The sequence below is a fragment of the Orcinus orca genome, chromosome 2 (genome assembly GCF_937001465.1).
Source record: "Orcinus orca chromosome 2, mOrcOrc1.1, whole genome shotgun sequence".
Lineage (NCBI taxonomy): Eukaryota > Metazoa > Chordata > Mammalia > Artiodactyla > Delphinidae > Orcinus > Orcinus orca.
In genome coordinates this window covers 155,890,313-155,909,602 of record NC_064560.1, presented here as the reverse complement: position 1 = coordinate 155,909,602, position 19,290 = coordinate 155,890,313, and the positions used below count along the sequence as shown (strand labels likewise).

Sequence of the window (19,290 nt, the reverse complement as noted above, 5' to 3'; positions counted from 1 at the left end):
TAGATTGTGTATATCTCAAATGCAGGGTGTTAAAGAGTTCCATGAGCTAAAGTATGTAAAGTGTACAGAAGAGCTATAGTTACTAGCTCCCAGGAAATGAAGCTGGGTAAGAAGTAGGACAATACATGAAGCTCAGTTTAACTTGGCCTCTTTATCTAAAAAGTTAACCAGTTGAGTGTTTTCCTAGTTTTCCCATAGCTTTGGAATCTACTCAGTGGTTAAGGGGACAAGAACAAGTCAGGATGTCTTGTGGAACAGAAAAGGCAAGGGTCTAGATTGGTAATCAAGGAACTGCATATAAAGGGTACTGGATATCTGAGCAAAATATAATCTAGTGGACAAACCTTGTTTTGATGCCATTGTCATGTAAGGAGACCTTGGGATTTACTTAACCTTTTTTTTTTTTTTTTTTTTTTGCGGTACGTGGGCCTCTCACTGTTGTGGCCTCTCCCGCTGCGGAGCACAGGCTCTGGACGCGCAGGCTCAGTGGCCATGGCTCACGGGCCCAGCCACTCCGCGGCATGTGGGATCTTCCCGGACCGGGTCATGAACCTGTGTCCCCTGCGTCGGCAGGCGGACTCTCAACCACTGCGCCACCAGGGAAGCCCTACTTAACCTCTTTTAAAGATTTCCTTATCCCTAAAAAAAAAAGGCTGTCTTTTAAATCTACCTACCTATCTTTAAGGAATGCTCATCCAAATGACCATCTTAAAAAATAAGGCCTAATATAAAACAAGGCAGAGCAAAAACTTATGTTAAATAATCCTCTTTTCTTGTGTGACACTAACACTTTAAGCATAGCTTAGAATTCTAGATGGATGGAGATTCGATTGATTTTAGCTAACCTCAACTAGGAGATGTGGTCATCTACAATAGTTAAGAATTTAAAAGCAGCAAAACTTTGTGTCCCCTCAAACACCTTATCTGTAAGTGCTATGAACCAAATTGTGCCCCTGCCACCCTAATCCGTGTTTAAGTCCTAACCTGCAACATGATGGTATTTGGAGATGGGGCCTTTATGATGGGATTAGTGTCTGTATAAAAGGGGACAACTGAGAGCTTGCTTCTCTCTCCACATGGGAGGAAACAGTGAGGAGCCGTCTGCAAGCCAGGAAGAGCTCTCATCGAAACTGAGAACTGAACTAGCTAGCACCTTGATCGTGGACTTCCTAGCTTCCAGAACCATAAGAATTTATACTGTTTAAGCCACCCAGTCTATGATATTTTGTTATGGCAGCCCAAACTGCCATACAGTGGAACTGCTCTAGAGAAAGCAGAGAGGAACTAAGCTGACCCTGCTTTGTCTCCTCCTCGTTCTGGGAATCCCAGAGAACTGCAAGATACAGTATGAAAAGAAATTGTTTAATGCATCAACATAAAAACCTGCCCTCATTGAGAATACTGTTCAAATGCGATAGGAACAAACTCTATGAGAAGGCCCAAATTCTCTTCTGGTATTAGAATTCTATTGCCTTGTCTTATCTAAAATAAATGAGCTTATAGTTAGGATTCTATTTTGCAAAAGGACTGTTGCAAAAGGACTAGTTGTAAGTTTTAAAATGGTGGTAAAAAAAGAACTTGCTTGTGTCAGGTACCCAGGCAAGAATGTGTTGGTCAAAGGAATGTCATTTCACGATGGGAAACCCCCAGCCCTGCTCCAGAGTGATCTTATATTTCACTATCTATTTCACAGCTCCACTTTAGGTGGGTACTTTTAGGAGATATGTTAAGACATCAAATGCAACTTTAAAAATTTATGTTTTTTTTGTCCAAAGGCAAAAAGCAGAAATCCTTTCCGAAAACAGAATATACCACAAATTATTCACTTGTTTATAGCCCCACTCACAATGGGTTTCAAGAAAGGCTAGCAAACCCCCTGTGGAAAGAAAACAGCAACTATACACCAAGTTTAATAATGTGACCCTTACTACAGGCATAGCAGTAGCTTTCATAAAAGAAAGCGGGGTGGTGGCAGCAGGGGCAGATAAGGAAAGTTCCCTGACTTCATGTGTAGATAACTTGGTTACAAAGCAAGGCTAGCCTTGAAGGGAGAAAAGGAAATCCTCACAGTGGACAATGTGTTGCTGAAAGATGGTTTGTGGAGGAGGGGTTGTTCCCAGGCAGCCTATTTAAATGCCTTAGTGAATGCCAGATCACATACAGAGGGATGTCTCGGGCTGTTTTTCTTTCTCTCTTTATGACAACAAATTTGCAGTTAATCAAGCTTTGGACTTGCTCTGGGAAGCCCAGAATTGGGCTTAAAGATTAAAATAAATGGAAAAACTGTGAAACCATGAAAATACATTTAAAAAAAAAAAAACTTTTCAGGTGTAATACACAAAAGCAAACAAGTTTATCTTAAAAAATATCAAGTATCACATCCATAGACTATTCCTAATTATAATTACGTCTTAAAGCAACATTTGTCTTTGTTTACAAATACAGCAGCAGGTGATAAAACCTAACATCTCAAACAGATTGCTTACAGTTCATAATACAAACAAATGTATATGTGTCAAATCACATTTTAGGCAGTTTAACTTAAAATGCATAGACAATTACATACATTAAATTTGTCATTATTAAGTCAATGAAAAAAATCACAATATCAAGAAAAAATACAAAAATATCAAGGAAAAAAAATGCTTTATAGAACACGCGTAAGAAGTCAAGTTTACTTAATGGCAATAAATCAGGATCTACTAATCAGTGACAGGCAGTGAAAGTGCCTTTATCCAGGGGAAAATTACAGGAAAAACATCCCATTACTTTGCACTCTTGATAGTTGCACTGACAAACACTACAGTCTTGAAAGCATTTTCTTACTTTAAAAAAAGGTATGCCCTACTTTGTTCTTTAAATGCTCAAAGGCTAGTCTATAAATTCCACCAGCGGCAATACTAAAATATGTTTGTCCAGGTAAACTAATACTGGATGTACTCATCAATTCTGTAATGCCTCCCCCTAGGCTGTAAGCCTCTGAAAGACAGGCATTCTCTTCGTCTCTGTATCTCTGGCATCTGGCAAAGCACCTGGATCATTGACATCTGAGTGTCTGCTGAATGAATGCAGTTTTCAGATGCTGTCTGTTGCCAGAAGCTTGCATGGCCATTTCTTTAATACTGATTATTTTATTGGCAATTTTTGTTTTACTTGGCAGAATTCTGAAAATAAAACAGTGTCTGTCTTCAATACTAAATATTGCTTTATTAAGATAAAATTATAGTCTTCCCTGAAAGCCACCCACCACTTTCTATGCACAGTACAGTGGATCAGTGTGATTCATCTGAAGCAAGCCTTACGCTTTTCAAAAACTTGAACACTTGAAGGTCTGTGCTTAGGTTGAATTTCCAAGGTTTATAAACCAGGCATTTTATAAATCTAGCACTAGATTATTCAGGGTGAGGAAGGAAGACATTGGCACGAATCTTTTGGAAGTGTAGGCAACTGATTGATATGCAAACTAGGCACAGTATTTTAACTGAAACTCTGAGTAGAGCTATGTTGATACGCACAAATAGTTTCAAAAGCTGTACATCTGACTACAACAGGTAGCACTAATAACTGTGAGGTAAAAAAAGCAGGGGAAAAACTGACTTCTTTCCTAGAAAATATTCTAATATCCCATTGTAGTGGTATGACAGACCAAGGCCCAAAATTCACCCCCTTTCTTCTCTGCCCTTTTATTATTCTCTACTGAAAACAATAAACAGTAAAACTGACAAAGAATGAAGGAGGCCCTTGGGTAATTAAAAAAATGTATTGTCTATTCCCAAATAATCAATATATTACTTTACCGAAAACAGGGCTATGGAGTCACAGCTGTAAACAGCCATCTTCAAAAGCATGAAAAAGTGTCAGGCCGGGTCCAGTTCAGACAACCCAAGGCATTGTAAGCACTCCTTTAAGGAGCCTTCATTCTCGAGGACTGAGTGTGTGAATGAGGACCTAAGGTCTATACTTTAATTTTTCATTGTCATTTTTAGGCTCAAAATTTCAAAATCTAAGATTCTAACTTCAGAGACACTATTTCTCAACACATCTCAACTACCTCCATCAAATTTATCTTAAAATTCCTGCTCTGAAAGTCCAAATGGCAGCATATTCCATACTTCATATCCCTTTAAGACCAAACATACTTTCTAACAAGCAGTCTCTTCCACAAACCAATCTCAGCCTAGCATAACTTGTTTTAAAAGCAACATTATTCCCTTGTAAAGACAAAAACCTTCTTAGATGCTTTCCTCCATTCCTCCCTTGAAACAACTTCTGCTTTTCTTAACTCCACCCTGAACCTAAAAATACCTTTTGCCCCCAAGTACCCACAAGAATTGAGATGCCCCTCCCTCAAGTTGAGAAATGATGCTTGAAAATTAAAAAGAATGTAAAAGTAAATTCTATTCCCTTTGATTTCAATTCTTATATTTAAAAAAAATTTCCCAAAAATCAGTTGGAAATCCTCAAAAAGCCAAGTTTAAAACGGCAGTATCATCTAGGACACACTGGGCAGTATGGGTCACCAGCAGTTGATATACTTATAAGGGGTAATAATTCCAAATCTTGTATTCATGGCCCTTTAAATCCTTTAGCATAAGATTTTCTCTGATAGTAAATGGTCTCCACAATAAGAGGTTCCCAAACTTGCTACCTATTCTTCTTGTAGTCAAACGTTATCCTCTCTAGTGTTAAATATTTTATCTAAAGCCAGAGTTGTCAACTTATTCCAAGGTAGGACAACCAAAATAACCAAAAGGAGAGATATCTTTGCTGCCATCTCACTTTGCCTTTCATCCCTCCAGAGTTAGCTGACATTATGATATTGATTGATAAGTTAAGCTATGACACCTTCTAAGGCTACTGCCTTATAAACTGAAGGCTACAACAGATTCCAAGAGTGTTGCAGATAGCTGCCACTTGTCCCTGCAAAGAAGTGAAAGAAAGACTGTGCCACTATGAAAGGGCTGTCTAACATTCCCCAGTCTGAAAATATCTAAACAAATTAGTTTCAATTCTGAAAGCCTGAATCTATCATCTACTTAAGGGAGGCCTGAAGACTGAATGTTCCTCTCAAAGGTGACAATCTTGCTTTCTTAAAAGGAGGTAGCTATCAAGCCATTAAATTGGCAGCATTTGGCATTCTTGACATTTTAACTGTAAGAGAAATAAACTACTAAATATTTTATTTCTAAGCAAAGGTAAGAGCTCCAGCATAAATCTCTCATATACTGGTCAAGAAAGTCACAATACATTTTAGGAACCTAATGAATACATTCAAAATTTGACAAATAACATGGTCAGTTCTATCCCAAATCTAAAAATCAGATTTAAAGATAAGGTGCCAAAAAGCTATTCTGGAGGTTACAAACACCACTTATTTTTAAGTAACACAGTCACACTGCTTTAAACTCAATTGCAGAGATCTACACTTTATCATTATTCTCAGTGTCAGAGCTAGAGAATAATTTTTGAGGATGGCACTCATTCTTCTACCTATTTACCTGTCTTACCTGTCAACAAATACAGAACTGAACTGTCAGCCACAAGCACGTTACAAACAGATCCAGGAAAACTATGCAAGAGACGATGACATAGCTTAACCAGACTCTGAAAGACGTAACGTGTTTCGATCACACTTGTACAAAGAGAACAGTCATGTCTGTATGACTAAGGTTCTCTAAACATAACTTCTGTGTTTGTGATAGACCCCTAGAGTGTGCCAGTTTTCTGCGTCAGGATGGAATGAAGGGAAGTGCTCCTTCTAAAGAACCGAGGGGGAGGGGACTACAGGAAGACTCCTGTAGAAGAGTGTTTTGTAGGACTGCAAATTACTTGTTACTATGAAGCAGTTCCTAGGGTCTCTTCTAGTTTGAGGTTCAAGACAAAGGAGAGAAATATTTCCGTCCTTGAGCTCTTTCCGAAGTAATATGGACACATCATAATCTATTCTACAAGTACAAAGAGATCACCAATTCTCTAAGAATATAATTTACATATACATGTTAGCCTGCATTAAAAAGAAAAGTTTCCATAAAGGGCAGATTTTAGAGCTGTATGACCCATATGGCTAAAAATAAATCAGGTGGAACTCAAAATGAAGTTTTTACTAAAAGCTCAAGGATAAAAATGAACTCAACATCTGACAATAATTACCAAGTTTTAAAATGTATATCCAAAAGATAACCTCAGAAGGACCAGGTTTATTTATCCTATAGATAGAGCAGCTCAAGATGTTGAGAGGCATCATTTGTTTAAATTATGACAATGTGATTGTTTTCAAAGTGTGTTTATTTAGGGGAAAAAGTGATAAGTATTTAGTTTCATAATTTAAACAAATCGAAAATCTGTTTTAAACAAATTGTATCAAAGAGCTATTCAATATACTTAATTACTTTAACTTTCCATAAAAACCGAATAAAAATCACATTTGAATGATTTACTTTTACATTTTTATCTGATTGTTTCCATCAGATGTACTATACATCCAAGCACAAGAGGCAGATATCTTCTGAGAGGTGCAAGAGTTGTTCTTTCATGAATGCCCTCTAAGAATAGTGAAACAGCAATTTTTATATATGCATTCAAGTGCATATATATATATGTACTTCAAAAAGCAAAGCGTCATCTCTTCATCCATTGTTAACTTAATGGTAAGACTGCAATAGAAAAAAGAAAAAGTAAACTTCTAGATTTTGTAAATGGAGTTGATTAACTCCTTGCTGTGGCTTAAAATAAACTTATTGCTTAATAAAGCCAAACAGCTAATCATCTCACTTATTCTGGCATACAATTTACAAAAATAATTTTTTAAGACAATATATAGAGAGCAAAAAGTTACACTAATGAAAAGAAGTTTTAGGGGCACTTTATTAAGGTATTTCTCCTTTACAATTGAGGTGGATGTTTGATTAATCTGGTTGGAGATCTGATTAGTACTTTGTTAAGAATAAATAGATTTTTTCGCCCCTATGGAGCATCTGACTTGGCTCAGTTCATAGGGAAACAGGGTGCTTTTCTATTTGGTCATACGCCCAAGAAAGGGTCCTCAACTAAGATGTCAACCCTACTCCAGCCTGGCTGACAGTAAAGCACACAGCATTACATATAATTGGCAATGCAGAGATTGGTATAATCTTGAGATCAGTACTGTTAAGGATCTAACAAAACCTTGGCTGAGAAACACTATGGACAGTTGCATGAAAGATGCGCAACGTTACACATTCACTGCCCTGGATTCTCTAAAAATCTACCTGTATATCTAGCCAGACTGGCAGAGATTACTTTTAGTGAACTTGTGCTTTGGTGTGATGCTATAAAACAGTACTGAGAAATGTTAAAAAAAAAAAAATCCAATGAAACACATCTTTGAGTTTACCTCAAGGATGCTGTTGAGGACACTGCTTACTACATTACAAAGTCTTTGGGGATATTTGGGGAATTTTTCTATTTTTAGTACCAGGAATATTGTTTTCATCCTTTTAAATGCTTTACCTAAGTTTACCTGAAGTTTGAAAGTTACCCTTTTTTAATATACACACACCTTTTTAAAAAAGGTTTAAAAGCTTTCTAATCTTCCATCCGAAACTGGAGACAATCTTTCAGTTGTGCTTATGGGACTATTACTGCATGTTAAATAACAAATTAAACACTCACATGGGGGCCACCGGGCATCGGTGGAGCACCGGAAGGTCCTGAAGGCACTTGAAAAGGATTGTTGGGACTGGGATAGAGTCCTGGTGTGGGATATGATCCTGCAGGGGCAGGATATGGCGCTGGTGGTCCCCAGGCTCCTGGTGGAACAGTGCCCCATGGAACAGGTGGTGCAGCCCCTGGTGCTTGGGGAGGAGGAGGGGCGGGATACGGCCCTGGAGATGGATATGGCATATTAGGGGTAGGATACTGCCCTCCCATTCCTGGTGCCCAAGGTCCAGAAGACATGGATCCCCATGGACCTAAAGGACCAGCTGCAGCTGGATCTGTGGGCGCACCATAGGGTCTTGGAAGCTCTGGAAAGGGCATATTTGGTGTCGGATATGGCCCTGTGGGGCCAGGGCCTGGCACAGTTGGGGCTGGATAAGGACCACCAGGTGGGGGGCATGATGGTCCAGAAGGAGGAAAGGGTGCAGGGGGTCCTGGAGGTGGTCCGGTGGGAGGCACAGAGGGATACATTCCTGTTGGTGCTGGTCCAAAAGGCACAGTGGAGGGTGTTGCACTTGGTGGGAGTCCAGATGGCACAGAAGGTGGAGCACTTGGGTTATTCCAAGGGTTGGAACCTGGCCAGCCTTGAGGAGGTTGGCCGGGTTTTGTATTGCTCACAGCAGAGGTTTTGGCAGGGGAGTGTTCAGGTAGCGCATCTGCCAACTGGAATACAAAACAGGCATGTCTTACTGACCTTATTCAGGGACAAGCAATGCCAAACATAATTACAAACCCATAAAGGATAGTAAGCTATAGGGTCAGGGATTCTTCAAAAGCCAAGCTGTTCAGTTTTTTAAAAAACAACTCATTTAATACAAAATTTAGGAGTTACCTCAAATAGCAGCTTTACAATGCAAATTCCTCAGAGAAGCTCAAGTTTTCTAAATACAACTGATTAACATAGTGTGATCTCGATCCTGGCTTTACCTCAAACAAGTTATATACCCTCTCTGAGCTTCAGTTTCCTCATTTTCAAAACAACAGTTTAGGGTTAACCTGAGGCCTAAATGAGATAACTCATTTAATGCACTTAACACAGTGCCTGGTATGTAATTTTCAATAAATGTTGGCTATTATTAACACTATCAGGTTAAAAGAGAACAGAAGTAACCCTTTAAAAAATTTTTTACTTAAGGATTCATAAAGAAATAAATATGACAGAATGCATTTTCAAACATAGCTAAGTAAATTAGGGCAAATCATCTATCAAAATCACATGCTAAAAAAACAAAAACAAAAACCAAGAATCACAAAATGCATCTCTTTTACATTGGAAGACTTAGGGCCCACAGTTAGGACCATGTCTTTTTTCTAAGAGCCAAAAAACTTATGAAGAGTAAATGCATCAACTTACCGAAAATTCATCAGACATTTTCCTAAAAACAAGACCAAACAAAAAAAAAAAAAAGAAAGAAGGAATATTTCAAAACCAGTGTTTAATTTCTTATATATTCTTTAAGGAACTATGCATACACTATTTTTACTTAAATGGAATCTTAATCATTTATATAATGATTTTCTTTATATAGGAAAAATTTCCATAATAGTTCATACACCTCTGTAAACTTCATCCCTTTTTACTGGCTGCACGTCATATAAAAGTGATCCATAATTTAGTTTACAGTCTCAAGTTGGTGGCAGTTTAGATTGTTCACAGTTTGAATTGTTTTAAACAATGACACAGTGAACATCTTTCAACACCTATCTTTTCGAGTCTATCACCAGGAAAAAGTACAGAAGTGAAATACATAGTCAACAGGTAAAGTCATCTAAGATCCATCTCAAAGAGCCCATGCCAATTTACACTCTACCTTTTAAAACTCCTCTTCACCACTGGATGTTATTAAATTTATAAATCATTTTCCATTATAATAGGTTAAAAATTGGCATCTTGTTTTAACTTACATTTCTTTAAGTGGAAAGTAGAGCATCATTTAAATTTAATACCACATTTAGACTTCTTTTTCTGTGAATATGCTCATGCCCTTGGACCACTTTTATCAATTTTTATAACTGAAGTATAATTAACTTTCAATAAAATGCACGGATCAGTGTTCAGGTAAACAAGCTCTGACAGTTGCATATGCCCCTGTAACCATCCAAGACAGAACATTTCCTTCACTCCATAGGTTTACTCATGCCACATTCCAATCAATTCCCCTTTACCACTCAGCAATCACTTTCTTAGTTTTCGCTTGTTCCTTGACTTCACATAAATAGAATAACACAGTATGAACTCTATTTTGACTTTGATCATTTTACTACTTAGTAGTACATCTTTTTTTTTTAATGCTTTGTAAGACACTAAGGAAATTAGATGTCTGTCATATGAGACAAAAAAATTCACCTATGCCTTCTAATAGTACTTCTATGGTTTAACTTGTTTAAAATCTTTCTGTTCTTTCAAACAACAATTACTGAATAATCTATCTTATTTCAACAGACTTCACAAGCTACTTTTTTAAAAAAATTTATTTATTATTTTTTTATTTTTGGCTGCGTTGGGTCTTCGTTGCTGCGCATGGGCTTTTCTCTAGTTGCAGTGAGGGGGAGCTTCTCTTGTTGCGGAGCACAGGCTCCAGAGCGCAGGCTCAGTAGTTGTGGCGTACAGGCTTAGTTGCTCCACAGCATGTGGGATCTTCCCGGACCAGGGCTTGAACCCATTTGACAAGCTACCTTTAACACATTATACGGTTGCTATTGACAACAAACACTGTATATACATACATACACACATATATGTAAATATATCATGGAACAGGCACCATGCTAAGTGCTTTAGGTGTATAATCTCGTTTAATAGATGCAGATTCTATTACCACTCCCAGTGTACAGCTGGAGAAAAGGAAGCTTAGCAAGTTACCCTGTTTAAGGTCAGAGCTAGTGACAAGCAGAGAAGAGATTCAAATCCAGGTATCGTCTGACTGCAGAGCCAAGGCTCTTTTTTTTGTTTTTTAAATATATATTTTAAATAAATTTATTTATTTATTTATTTTTGGCTGTGTTGGGTCTTCATTGCTGTGCATGGGCTTTCTCTAGCTGTGGTGAGCAGGGGCTACTCTTCTTGACGGTGTGTGGGCTTCTCTCGTTGTGGAGCACAGGCTCCAGGCACGCAGGCTCAGTAGTTGTGGTGCATAGGCTTGGTTGCTCCGCAGCATGTGGGATCTTCCCGGACCAGGGCTCGAACCTGTGTCCCCTGCATTGGCAGGCAGATTCTTTTTTTTTTTTTTAAATAAATTTATTTATTTATTTATTTATTTTTGGCTGCATTGAGTCTTCGTTGTTGTGCGCGGGCTTTTCTCTAGTTGCGGCAAGCGGGGGCTACTCTTCGTTGCGGTGCACTGGCTTCTCATTGTAGTGGCTTCTCTTGTTGTGGAGCATGGGCTCTATGTGCGTGGGCTTCAGTAGTTGTGGCACTTGGGCTTAGTTGCTCTGTGGCACATGGGATCTTCCTGGACCAGGGCTCAAACCCCTGTCCCCTGCATTGGCAGGCGGATTCTTAACCACTGCACCACCAGGGAAGCCCCCAGAGCCAAGGCTCTTAACCACCAAGTCATAGAGCCTCCATCATTTCCCAAAGGTATTGTGAACTCTATTCTTTCCTACTGATCCACACTATAACATCTCATCTTATCAGGGCAGCTTTAAATTTTAAACAAATTTTATGACCTACTATTACTGTTTATTTCAGATTTTCCTGAATATTTTCATGCTTATTTTTTTCTAGATCATTTTGTAAAAAAACAAAACAAACAAAACACAACAACACAACAAAAAAACACATTAAATTTACAGATTAATTTAGGGGACATTTCATACATTTAAAGTATAAAATATTCTCATTCAAGAACAAGGTATGTCTTTCTAGTTCCCATCACTGTCATTTATTATCACTCAGTAGTTATTTTTTTTTAATAAATTTATTTATTTTACTTTTGGCTGCGTTGGGTCTTCATTGCTGCGTGCGAGCTTTCTCTAGTTGCTGGTAGCGGGGGCTACTCTTCGTTGCGGTGCATGGGCTTCTTATTGCGGTGGCTTCTCTTGTTGTGGAGCACGGGCTCTAGGCACGCGGGCTTCAGTAGTTGTGGCACATGGGCTCAGTAGTTGTGGCTCATGGGCTCTAGAGCGCAGGCTCAGTAGTTGTGGCACACGGGCTTTGTTGCTCCGCGGCATGTGGGATTTTCCCGGACCGGGGCTCGAACCCATGTCCCCTGCATTGGCAGGCGGATTCCCAACCACTGCGCCACGAGGGAAGTCCCCACTCAGTAGTTTTTAAAAATCAAGACTCCTACACATTTTTTGAGTTAGATTTCTAAATGGTAAACATTTTCTTGTGGTTGTAAATTGGTTCTTCCATTATATTTTCTAATTGGTTGTTCATATATGGGAAAGCCTTTCAAATTTTAGTGTGTTACTTTTGTAAGCAGTGACATTATTGAATTATTTTATCCTGAAAGTCTCTCAGTTGACTCTCTGGAATCTGCAGATAAAGGATTATGCCATTAGCAAAAAATAATTTTACCTTCTCTTTGCAGTATTTACACCTCTTTTCTCTTTGGCCTAAGCTAGGACTTAAACAACAATGAAATATTAAATGAGATAGTGTGAGCACAGTAGTCTTCTTCTCAACTCTCCTGGCAATGCTTCTAATGTTTATATATGACTCATTTTTAGTTTTGAGATTTAAAAAAAATTACAGTAAGGAAGTTTCTATCTATGCCTATTTTGCTAGACTTATTTATTCCTATTTTGCTAGTTAAAAATAAAAAATCCAACACTGAATTTCTTCAGATGATTTTTTTTGGCATCTAATGAGTTGATCTTGCAGTTCTTCTCCTTTGTCCCATCAATCACAATATAGTTACATATATATTGCTTAATATTGAGCCATCCTTGCATTTACAATTTTATTATTTATGATTTGGTTATCATGAGGAATGATAAAGAAAATGAACAGGAAGCCTACTGCTGCAACTGCTATAACCCTGCTCTTAATTCATAATATTAAAAAACACATCATGAATGTACAGCAAATACAATTACCTAGTCATTCCCATGTTAAGGTTTGTTTTACACTAAAATGTCACATCACACAATAGTCAATTCTTAGGACTAAAGTTTATCCATGCACAAGTTTAAAGTCTACCTAAGACTAACATTCTTTTCAAACAGGGTGAGCCTTTTCGAAACAGAAAATAGTTCTGTATCAAAGTTCACACTAATTCTGGAGCAGAAAACCTAACCAACTAAGCAACTCAATGAATTTCACGTGGTCTTACAGTTTGGGTTTTCAGAATTACTCATCTCCCTCTTCGTTTTTGAAAAACTATCGTTAATTAATCATAGCATTACATTAAAATATATTCCATTAGTTAATAATATCAAACTGATTCACAACTCTGGCTTTCAAAAGTTTAAATTCAAAATCAAATCCTGGAAGACAGAGGAAATAATAAAGCCCTGACCAAAGGGATTAGAAATAAGTCACTTCCTGTTCTACAGAACTGCATAGTAAAGTGACCTGCTCTCCATGTCTAGAATAAACAGTGTTCATATTAATTGGAAACATTCCAATTCATTACTTGGAGAATACTTTCATCATAAAAAGGTTAAAAAATAGAGTTGGGGGCTTCCCTGTTGGCGCAGTGGTTGGGAGTCCGCCTGCCGATGCAGGGGACGCGGGTTCGTGCCCCGGTCCGGGAGGATCCCACATGCCCGGAGTGGCTGGGCCCGTGAGCCGTGGCCGCTGGGCCTGCGCGTCCGGAGCCTGTGCTCCGCAGCGGGAGAGGCCACAACAGTGAGAGGCCCGTGTACCGCAAAAAAATAAAAAATACAGTTGGACATCACTATTCCAATATGAGAAGAGTTGCAGAATGTAAAAAAAAAACACCACAAAAACCCCTAGGTTTTCTTATTTCTTTTTTTTGGCCGTGCCGTGTGGCTTGTGGAATCTTAGCTTCCCCACCAGGGATTGAACCTGGGACCCCAGCAATGAAAGTGCCAAGTCCTAACCAATGGACAGCCAGGGGATTCTCCAAACCCTAGATTTTCTAAAAAAAGATTCTCAAACATATGGATTATGCTTATTAAGATGAGGCCAGTGCAACCTTGAACTAGGAAAAAAAAGTGTAAAATCAAGGAAGATTTTAATTTTCTTTTCAGAATAATCTAAAGCTATCACTTCCAAAACTTTCTGTTAATACTTTATGGCAGTACATGTGTGAAGAATAATCACTGTATTTTTATTTTTTTAAATTTTTGGCTGTGTTGGGTCTTTGTTGCTGCGTGTGGGCTTTCTCTAGTTGTGGCAAGCAGTGGCTACTCTTCATTGCGGTGCACGGGCTTCTCACTGCGGTGGCTTCTCTTGCTACAGACCATGGGCTCTAGGCGCGTGGGCTTTAGTAGTTGTGGCACGAGGGCTCAGTAGTTGTGGCTCCCGAGCTCTAGAGTGCAGGCTCAGTGGTTGTGGCGCACGGGTTTAGTTGCTCTGCGGCATGTGGGATCTTCCCAGACCAGGGCTTGAACCCATGTCCCCTGCGTTGGCAGGTGGATTCTAAACCACTGCACCACCAGGGAAGCCCAATCATTGTATTTTCTGAGGAGCAATTTTAAAACAAGAGTACAAAATTTCTTTCAACATGCACTAGAAAAGTAAAACATTTCTGTAAGCGTATGGCCTTTAGAGTAAAAATGGTAATTCCATCATGGGGAGGTTTAAAAAAAGTTGAACTCCATAAATTACTAGTGACTATTGGAAAAGGAATATTTCAATAGGCCATCAAATTGTAGTGGAGTCATAAACAGTATGGGATTACACAGTTATGAAACATGGACACCAATCGTTTTATCTGAATCTTTTGACAAAGGCAAACTTTTTAACCAGAGACCATCTTCCCATCAGCAAAACAGTTATAATTCCCGACTACTTCACAGATAAGTAAAATATTTAATAATCTACAGTTATAAACAAGTAACACATTTATTAAGAGTCACTAAGGGAAATCAGGATTTTTGCATGGTTTTGTTTAGTATGGAGAGAGGATACAGTAGTGGTAATATATGGTACTGAAAATATAAATTTTGAATGAGCATATAGGATAAATTTTAGTATTGCCGTTTATCAGATACACTCTAATTTACATTTGGGCAACTCAAGAAATTGGGGATCTGCAAGTTTTTGAACATTTTAAATTACTTAAAAACATGTAATTAAAAAAATTTTTTTTCCCACAACCTCATGTCAGCCGTATTTTCTACACTCATACTTATTGGAACATAAGTGCCAGGTACTGCGTTGGGCCTTGGGGAAATGAATAGTATTGCGTGGAATGAACGCTTAAAGGCGTTCACAGTATGGCGGAGAACTACCATTTAAACAGTAGGTTACCTGGGGTAAGCGCAGGGCTCTATTGGAGCACCTCAAAAAGCTCCTAAAGGAATCAAGGAAAGGAGTATCAGACAAGGAGTCCCGAGGAGTGGTGCCTTTGCAGTCTGGGAGAACAATGAGGTGAAGAGCTACGATAGGCCCTAGGGAAAGAAGTTTGTGCAAAAGCCGAAAGGGGGACAAGAGATCTGTGGGAAGTGTAAGCCAGCAGTGCCCAACCTTTTCAGCACCAGGGGCCGGTTTCACGGAAAACAAATTTTCCACGGAAGCGGGGGTGGGGGGAGGGGATGGCTCAGGAGCGATGGGGAGCAGCAGATGAAGCTTTGCTCCCTCACCGCAGCTCACCTCCTGCCGTGCGGCCTGGTTCCTAACTGGCCACGGACGCGCGGGTCCGTACGGGTCCGTGGCCTCGCGGTTGGTGACCCCTGGTGTAAGCAGTTCCAATTGGTTAGAATGTAGAAAATGGAAGAATATGAAAGCCTTAGCAGAGAGTCTCTAGACCAAGGTTTGAATGTCTCTGAGTCAGCTCACCTGAATGAACCTGTTACTTCAACTATAAAGAACGGGCCAGTAACAGGAGAGACTAAATGGGACTGGTAAATCAAGTGCCTATAATAAAAGTGCCCGGAAAACAGACACATTATCTTGTCCTCCTCTGTGTGTGGGCATATTGCTTATGGTTAAAAAGAGTGAACACCAATAGTATGACAGACTACGTAACACTGCACTTCACTGGCTGGCTCTGAACAAGCTGAGCTGTGCAAACCCCAGAGGTGAAAGTAGACAGGAGTAGCATCCACTTCATAGATTTGCTGTGAGACTTACATAATAAACAACTCTCTTGGTCACTGTCTGGCACATAGCGAAACCTCAACAAATGTTAGCTTTTACAAATTGCTACGATAGGTCCACAAACCTTTATCTACAGTTCTCAGTTCAGAAACCTCTAAAAATGAAAGAAATGCTCCCAGGTCTGGCATAAAACTTACTTGGTGGCAAAACCTGACCTGAGGCTATTTTACAGTTTCCATTAATTCTCCCCTATTCGCTGAACAAATATTACTGTTGGATTAGGGGATGCTGCCCCGACTCTGCTGGTGTGATCTCTCATCTTTGCACCTTATTGTCTTTCTAAAATCTAAAGATAAAATCCAAAGATTTCTGAATTCCAAAACACACTGGTCCCAAGGATTTCGGTTAAGGGGTTGTCTCTGGGTCTCCGTTCCTCCTGGAGATAGGAAAAGGACATTCTAGTACACACAGCTCAAGTTTCTGAAACAAACTGATTTTGAATAGGAGGTTCAAGACACCAGTAGCAAGAAAAATGTCTGTTCTCCCTGCCCAAAGAACACTCCTAAACAAAGAACTTCTGAAAGATTTCTGAAGGCTACCTTCCCCTGTAATGAGGCCCATACAACCACCACGTGTACGAGTATTTCTTTAGTAGCAATGCTATAAAAAAATTTTTTTTCAGTCAGGTGAGTACGATTCGATGCTCCAACATTAGAATCCTCATTTATTAAAAGCACTACGCTTGGTTTTCAGAAGAAAACGGTCCAAAGCCACCAAGTGCTCCTAAATCCTACAAAAAGGGAGTATTACAGAACTCAACACTTCTCATCGTTTCTGTCATGGGTATTCATCTAAGGTATCTGCTAGCAACTCCTCTAGAAACTAATGACCAAAACGTCACAATGCGAAAAATCTTAAACTAGCATCACAGACTCCACCAAGAATCTGTTTAGGCCTCCCTCTCCCTTTCATTGGAAATTACTGAGTGGGGGAGGGGGTCAGGGCCAAGGGGCGGGAGGCCGGCAGCCCTAAAGGGCCAAACGAACAAAAGGAGTCCGGGATCAACCGGAGCGAACCGGCCTCCGAGCGGGTCGCGCCTGCCCGGGAAGGGGTGGGGGAGGGGCCAGGCCGCTCCCTGCCCCGCCCCCAGCCAGGCCTGACGTCACGCGCGGAGAAACCCATCGGGCGCTACGTCACCCGCCTCCGACGCCTTCTCCTTGGGGGGCGAGAGGGCCGACATCCCGCAGCCGGGAGGAAGACGACAGGGAGAAACCCTTAGCCCCCGGCCCCCAAAGAAGCGACTCAGGCATCTCCGTTACTGCGCCCGCGTCCCGCTTGGGCGTGCTCCTTTGCTCCCCTCCACGACCCCGCCAGCGCCAAGGCAGCCTCACCCGGCAAGATCCGAACCCGCAGCAAGGTCTAGAAGCGGCGATGGGTCCGAGGGAACTGATCGCTGAAGAACTGAGCGCAGCCCGACCGACAGCAGCGGCGACGGAGATGGGGGCGGCAGCAGCACCAGCAGCGCGCGGCTCCTCCTGGCGCCGGAACAGGAAGCGCAGAGCTTCGAGCGCGCTGCCCCCGCCCGCGCTCCGCCTCTCCTCTGGTCGGCCGGGCCCGGCCGCGCGCGCCCCCTACAGGGCCCGGGTGGCACTGCGGCCCGCCCGGCCCCGGCGGCGCGGCTGTTCCTTGCGCTCGCTCCCGGGCGGCTGTTTTCTCTCGGTGGGCGGGAGGAAAGAGCCCCGATGTTCCGGAGTTCTGAGCAGTCTGGAGGAAACGCCAGTGGCCGGTGGCGTTCTGGGCACCCTGGCGGAAATGGTTAACTTGTCTCCTGAAGAGAAGGTTGAAGGCAGGTTCTGGATTCCCTACGCTTGCGGTCTTTAGGGCCAGGCCTCGAAGCTGGCTAGGTGTGAATGCAGCCTAACCCCGGGACACGGATCCGTTGGCCAAAATTGGAGAGAGCTAAAAGCAATACAGGAAGGGGAAGACGTTTGCAAATGGCTTGACAAATTGATATTAACTAAAGGAACGGATGTCTTTGCAGATTTTTTTCTGATCAGTATTTCTTCTCCCACAGTTCAGTTTTGAATAAACCTTTACCTACCTACTCTATGTCAGGCCCAAAAGATGATGGATTGACACGTGGCCCCAGCCGTCAGGGAACGTGCTAGCTACTAATGAAGATGTCATAATTATGTGGTGTACAAAATATACACACATAGCATACATATATTTTAATGTAAAACTTAAAAGTATACAATATTCTTACAACATTTTACTTCTTTGTTTTCATTTGCTGTTAGTGGATCGGTGGGTGGACATTTTATATAAACTTCTTAAACGACTTGTTTGGGTTTACTCCACAGCACACATAATTCTCATTCTGAAAAATGAGCAACAGAGAAACTTCAAATACCTAAGCCTGGGGAAGACATGTTTTTGGTTAGGGGCAGTGGTCTATGGAAAATAATACCACTAGTGTGAACTACCTACCCTGCCCTAATGGGAGGCAGTGAGTCAGCAGTGCCTTGTGGCACGGGAAGCAGTGCCATAGGAAGCCTGAAGCAACAGTAAGTCAGCAAAATAGTGCTATATTTAAGTTTTTGATATTTTGCTCATCATAGGGCCTTTTGTTTTGCATTAATTCTGATTTTTAAATGTTGCACACAAAATTTTCATTTCTGAGTTTATGGTCAAAAAAAAATTTGTGCCCACGTTTTGTCTCATTCTACTCCTGGTCACGTGCATTAGAGTGACCAACAACCTCCAGCTTTTCCCATGTTGCCAGTCAATAACCGAGCATGGCGGGAGTTCTAGAGGTAGGCCATTCCTGTCCCATGTGGGCTCCTACAGGTAACCTGTTGGGAACTACATCCTCGCCTAGCATTTTTAGAACTACATTGCCCACCCTACCCAATGCTTCCTTCAGTTTCTTTCACAGATGTCAGACATGCAATTTGGTATGATTTCCCCACCTTCTCCTGCTCTCTTCCCCTTTATTCTTTTTGTGTGTGTGTTTATGTGTGTGTAAGCCCAGAGTCTTAACCACTGGACCGCCAGGGAAGTCCCATTCTCATTTATTCTTCATAGGTGTCCATCCCCCTCCAATAAATCTCTTGCACATTTAATCACATCTTGACATGTTTCTGGAAGACCCAAAATGACACAAAAAACTGAAAGGAAAATGTGTAATACAGATTTTTAAATTTCTCATATATAAAGTTGAATGTGCCAGGTAACATACAGTACAATGTTTTTAAAACTACAAAGCTTTTGGATTTTATATATGAAGTTTTAATTAATAAGAAACAAAAATTTATTCAGATCAATTTATTTGAACTCACATCCAAGAAGAAACATTCAACTTCAGGATTAGAAATAAAAATGGGAACACTCTACTTCTTTTTGGGTAAGGGGTGGAT

General features: G+C 40.6%; 1 protein-coding gene across 1 annotated transcript; it reads right to left on the bottom strand.

Annotated features, from left to right (window-relative positions):
• Window positions 1-2,334: 2,334 nt before the first annotated feature.
• On the bottom strand, window positions 2,335-17,421 carry MAPK1IP1L (mitogen-activated protein kinase 1 interacting protein 1 like). Its single transcript, XM_004279329.3, has 4 exons — window positions 17,263-17,421; window positions 9,050-9,071; window positions 7,651-8,358; window positions 2,335-6,653 (listed from the first exon to the last, which is right to left on the bottom strand). The coding sequence occupies exons 2-4, from the start codon at window positions 9,065-9,067 to the stop codon at window positions 6,642-6,644; spliced, it is 738 nt and encodes a 245-aa protein (XP_004279377.1). The 5' UTR covers window positions 9,068-9,071; window positions 17,263-17,421; the 3' UTR covers window positions 2,335-6,641.
• Between the last annotated feature and the right edge of the window lie 1,869 nt (window positions 17,422-19,290).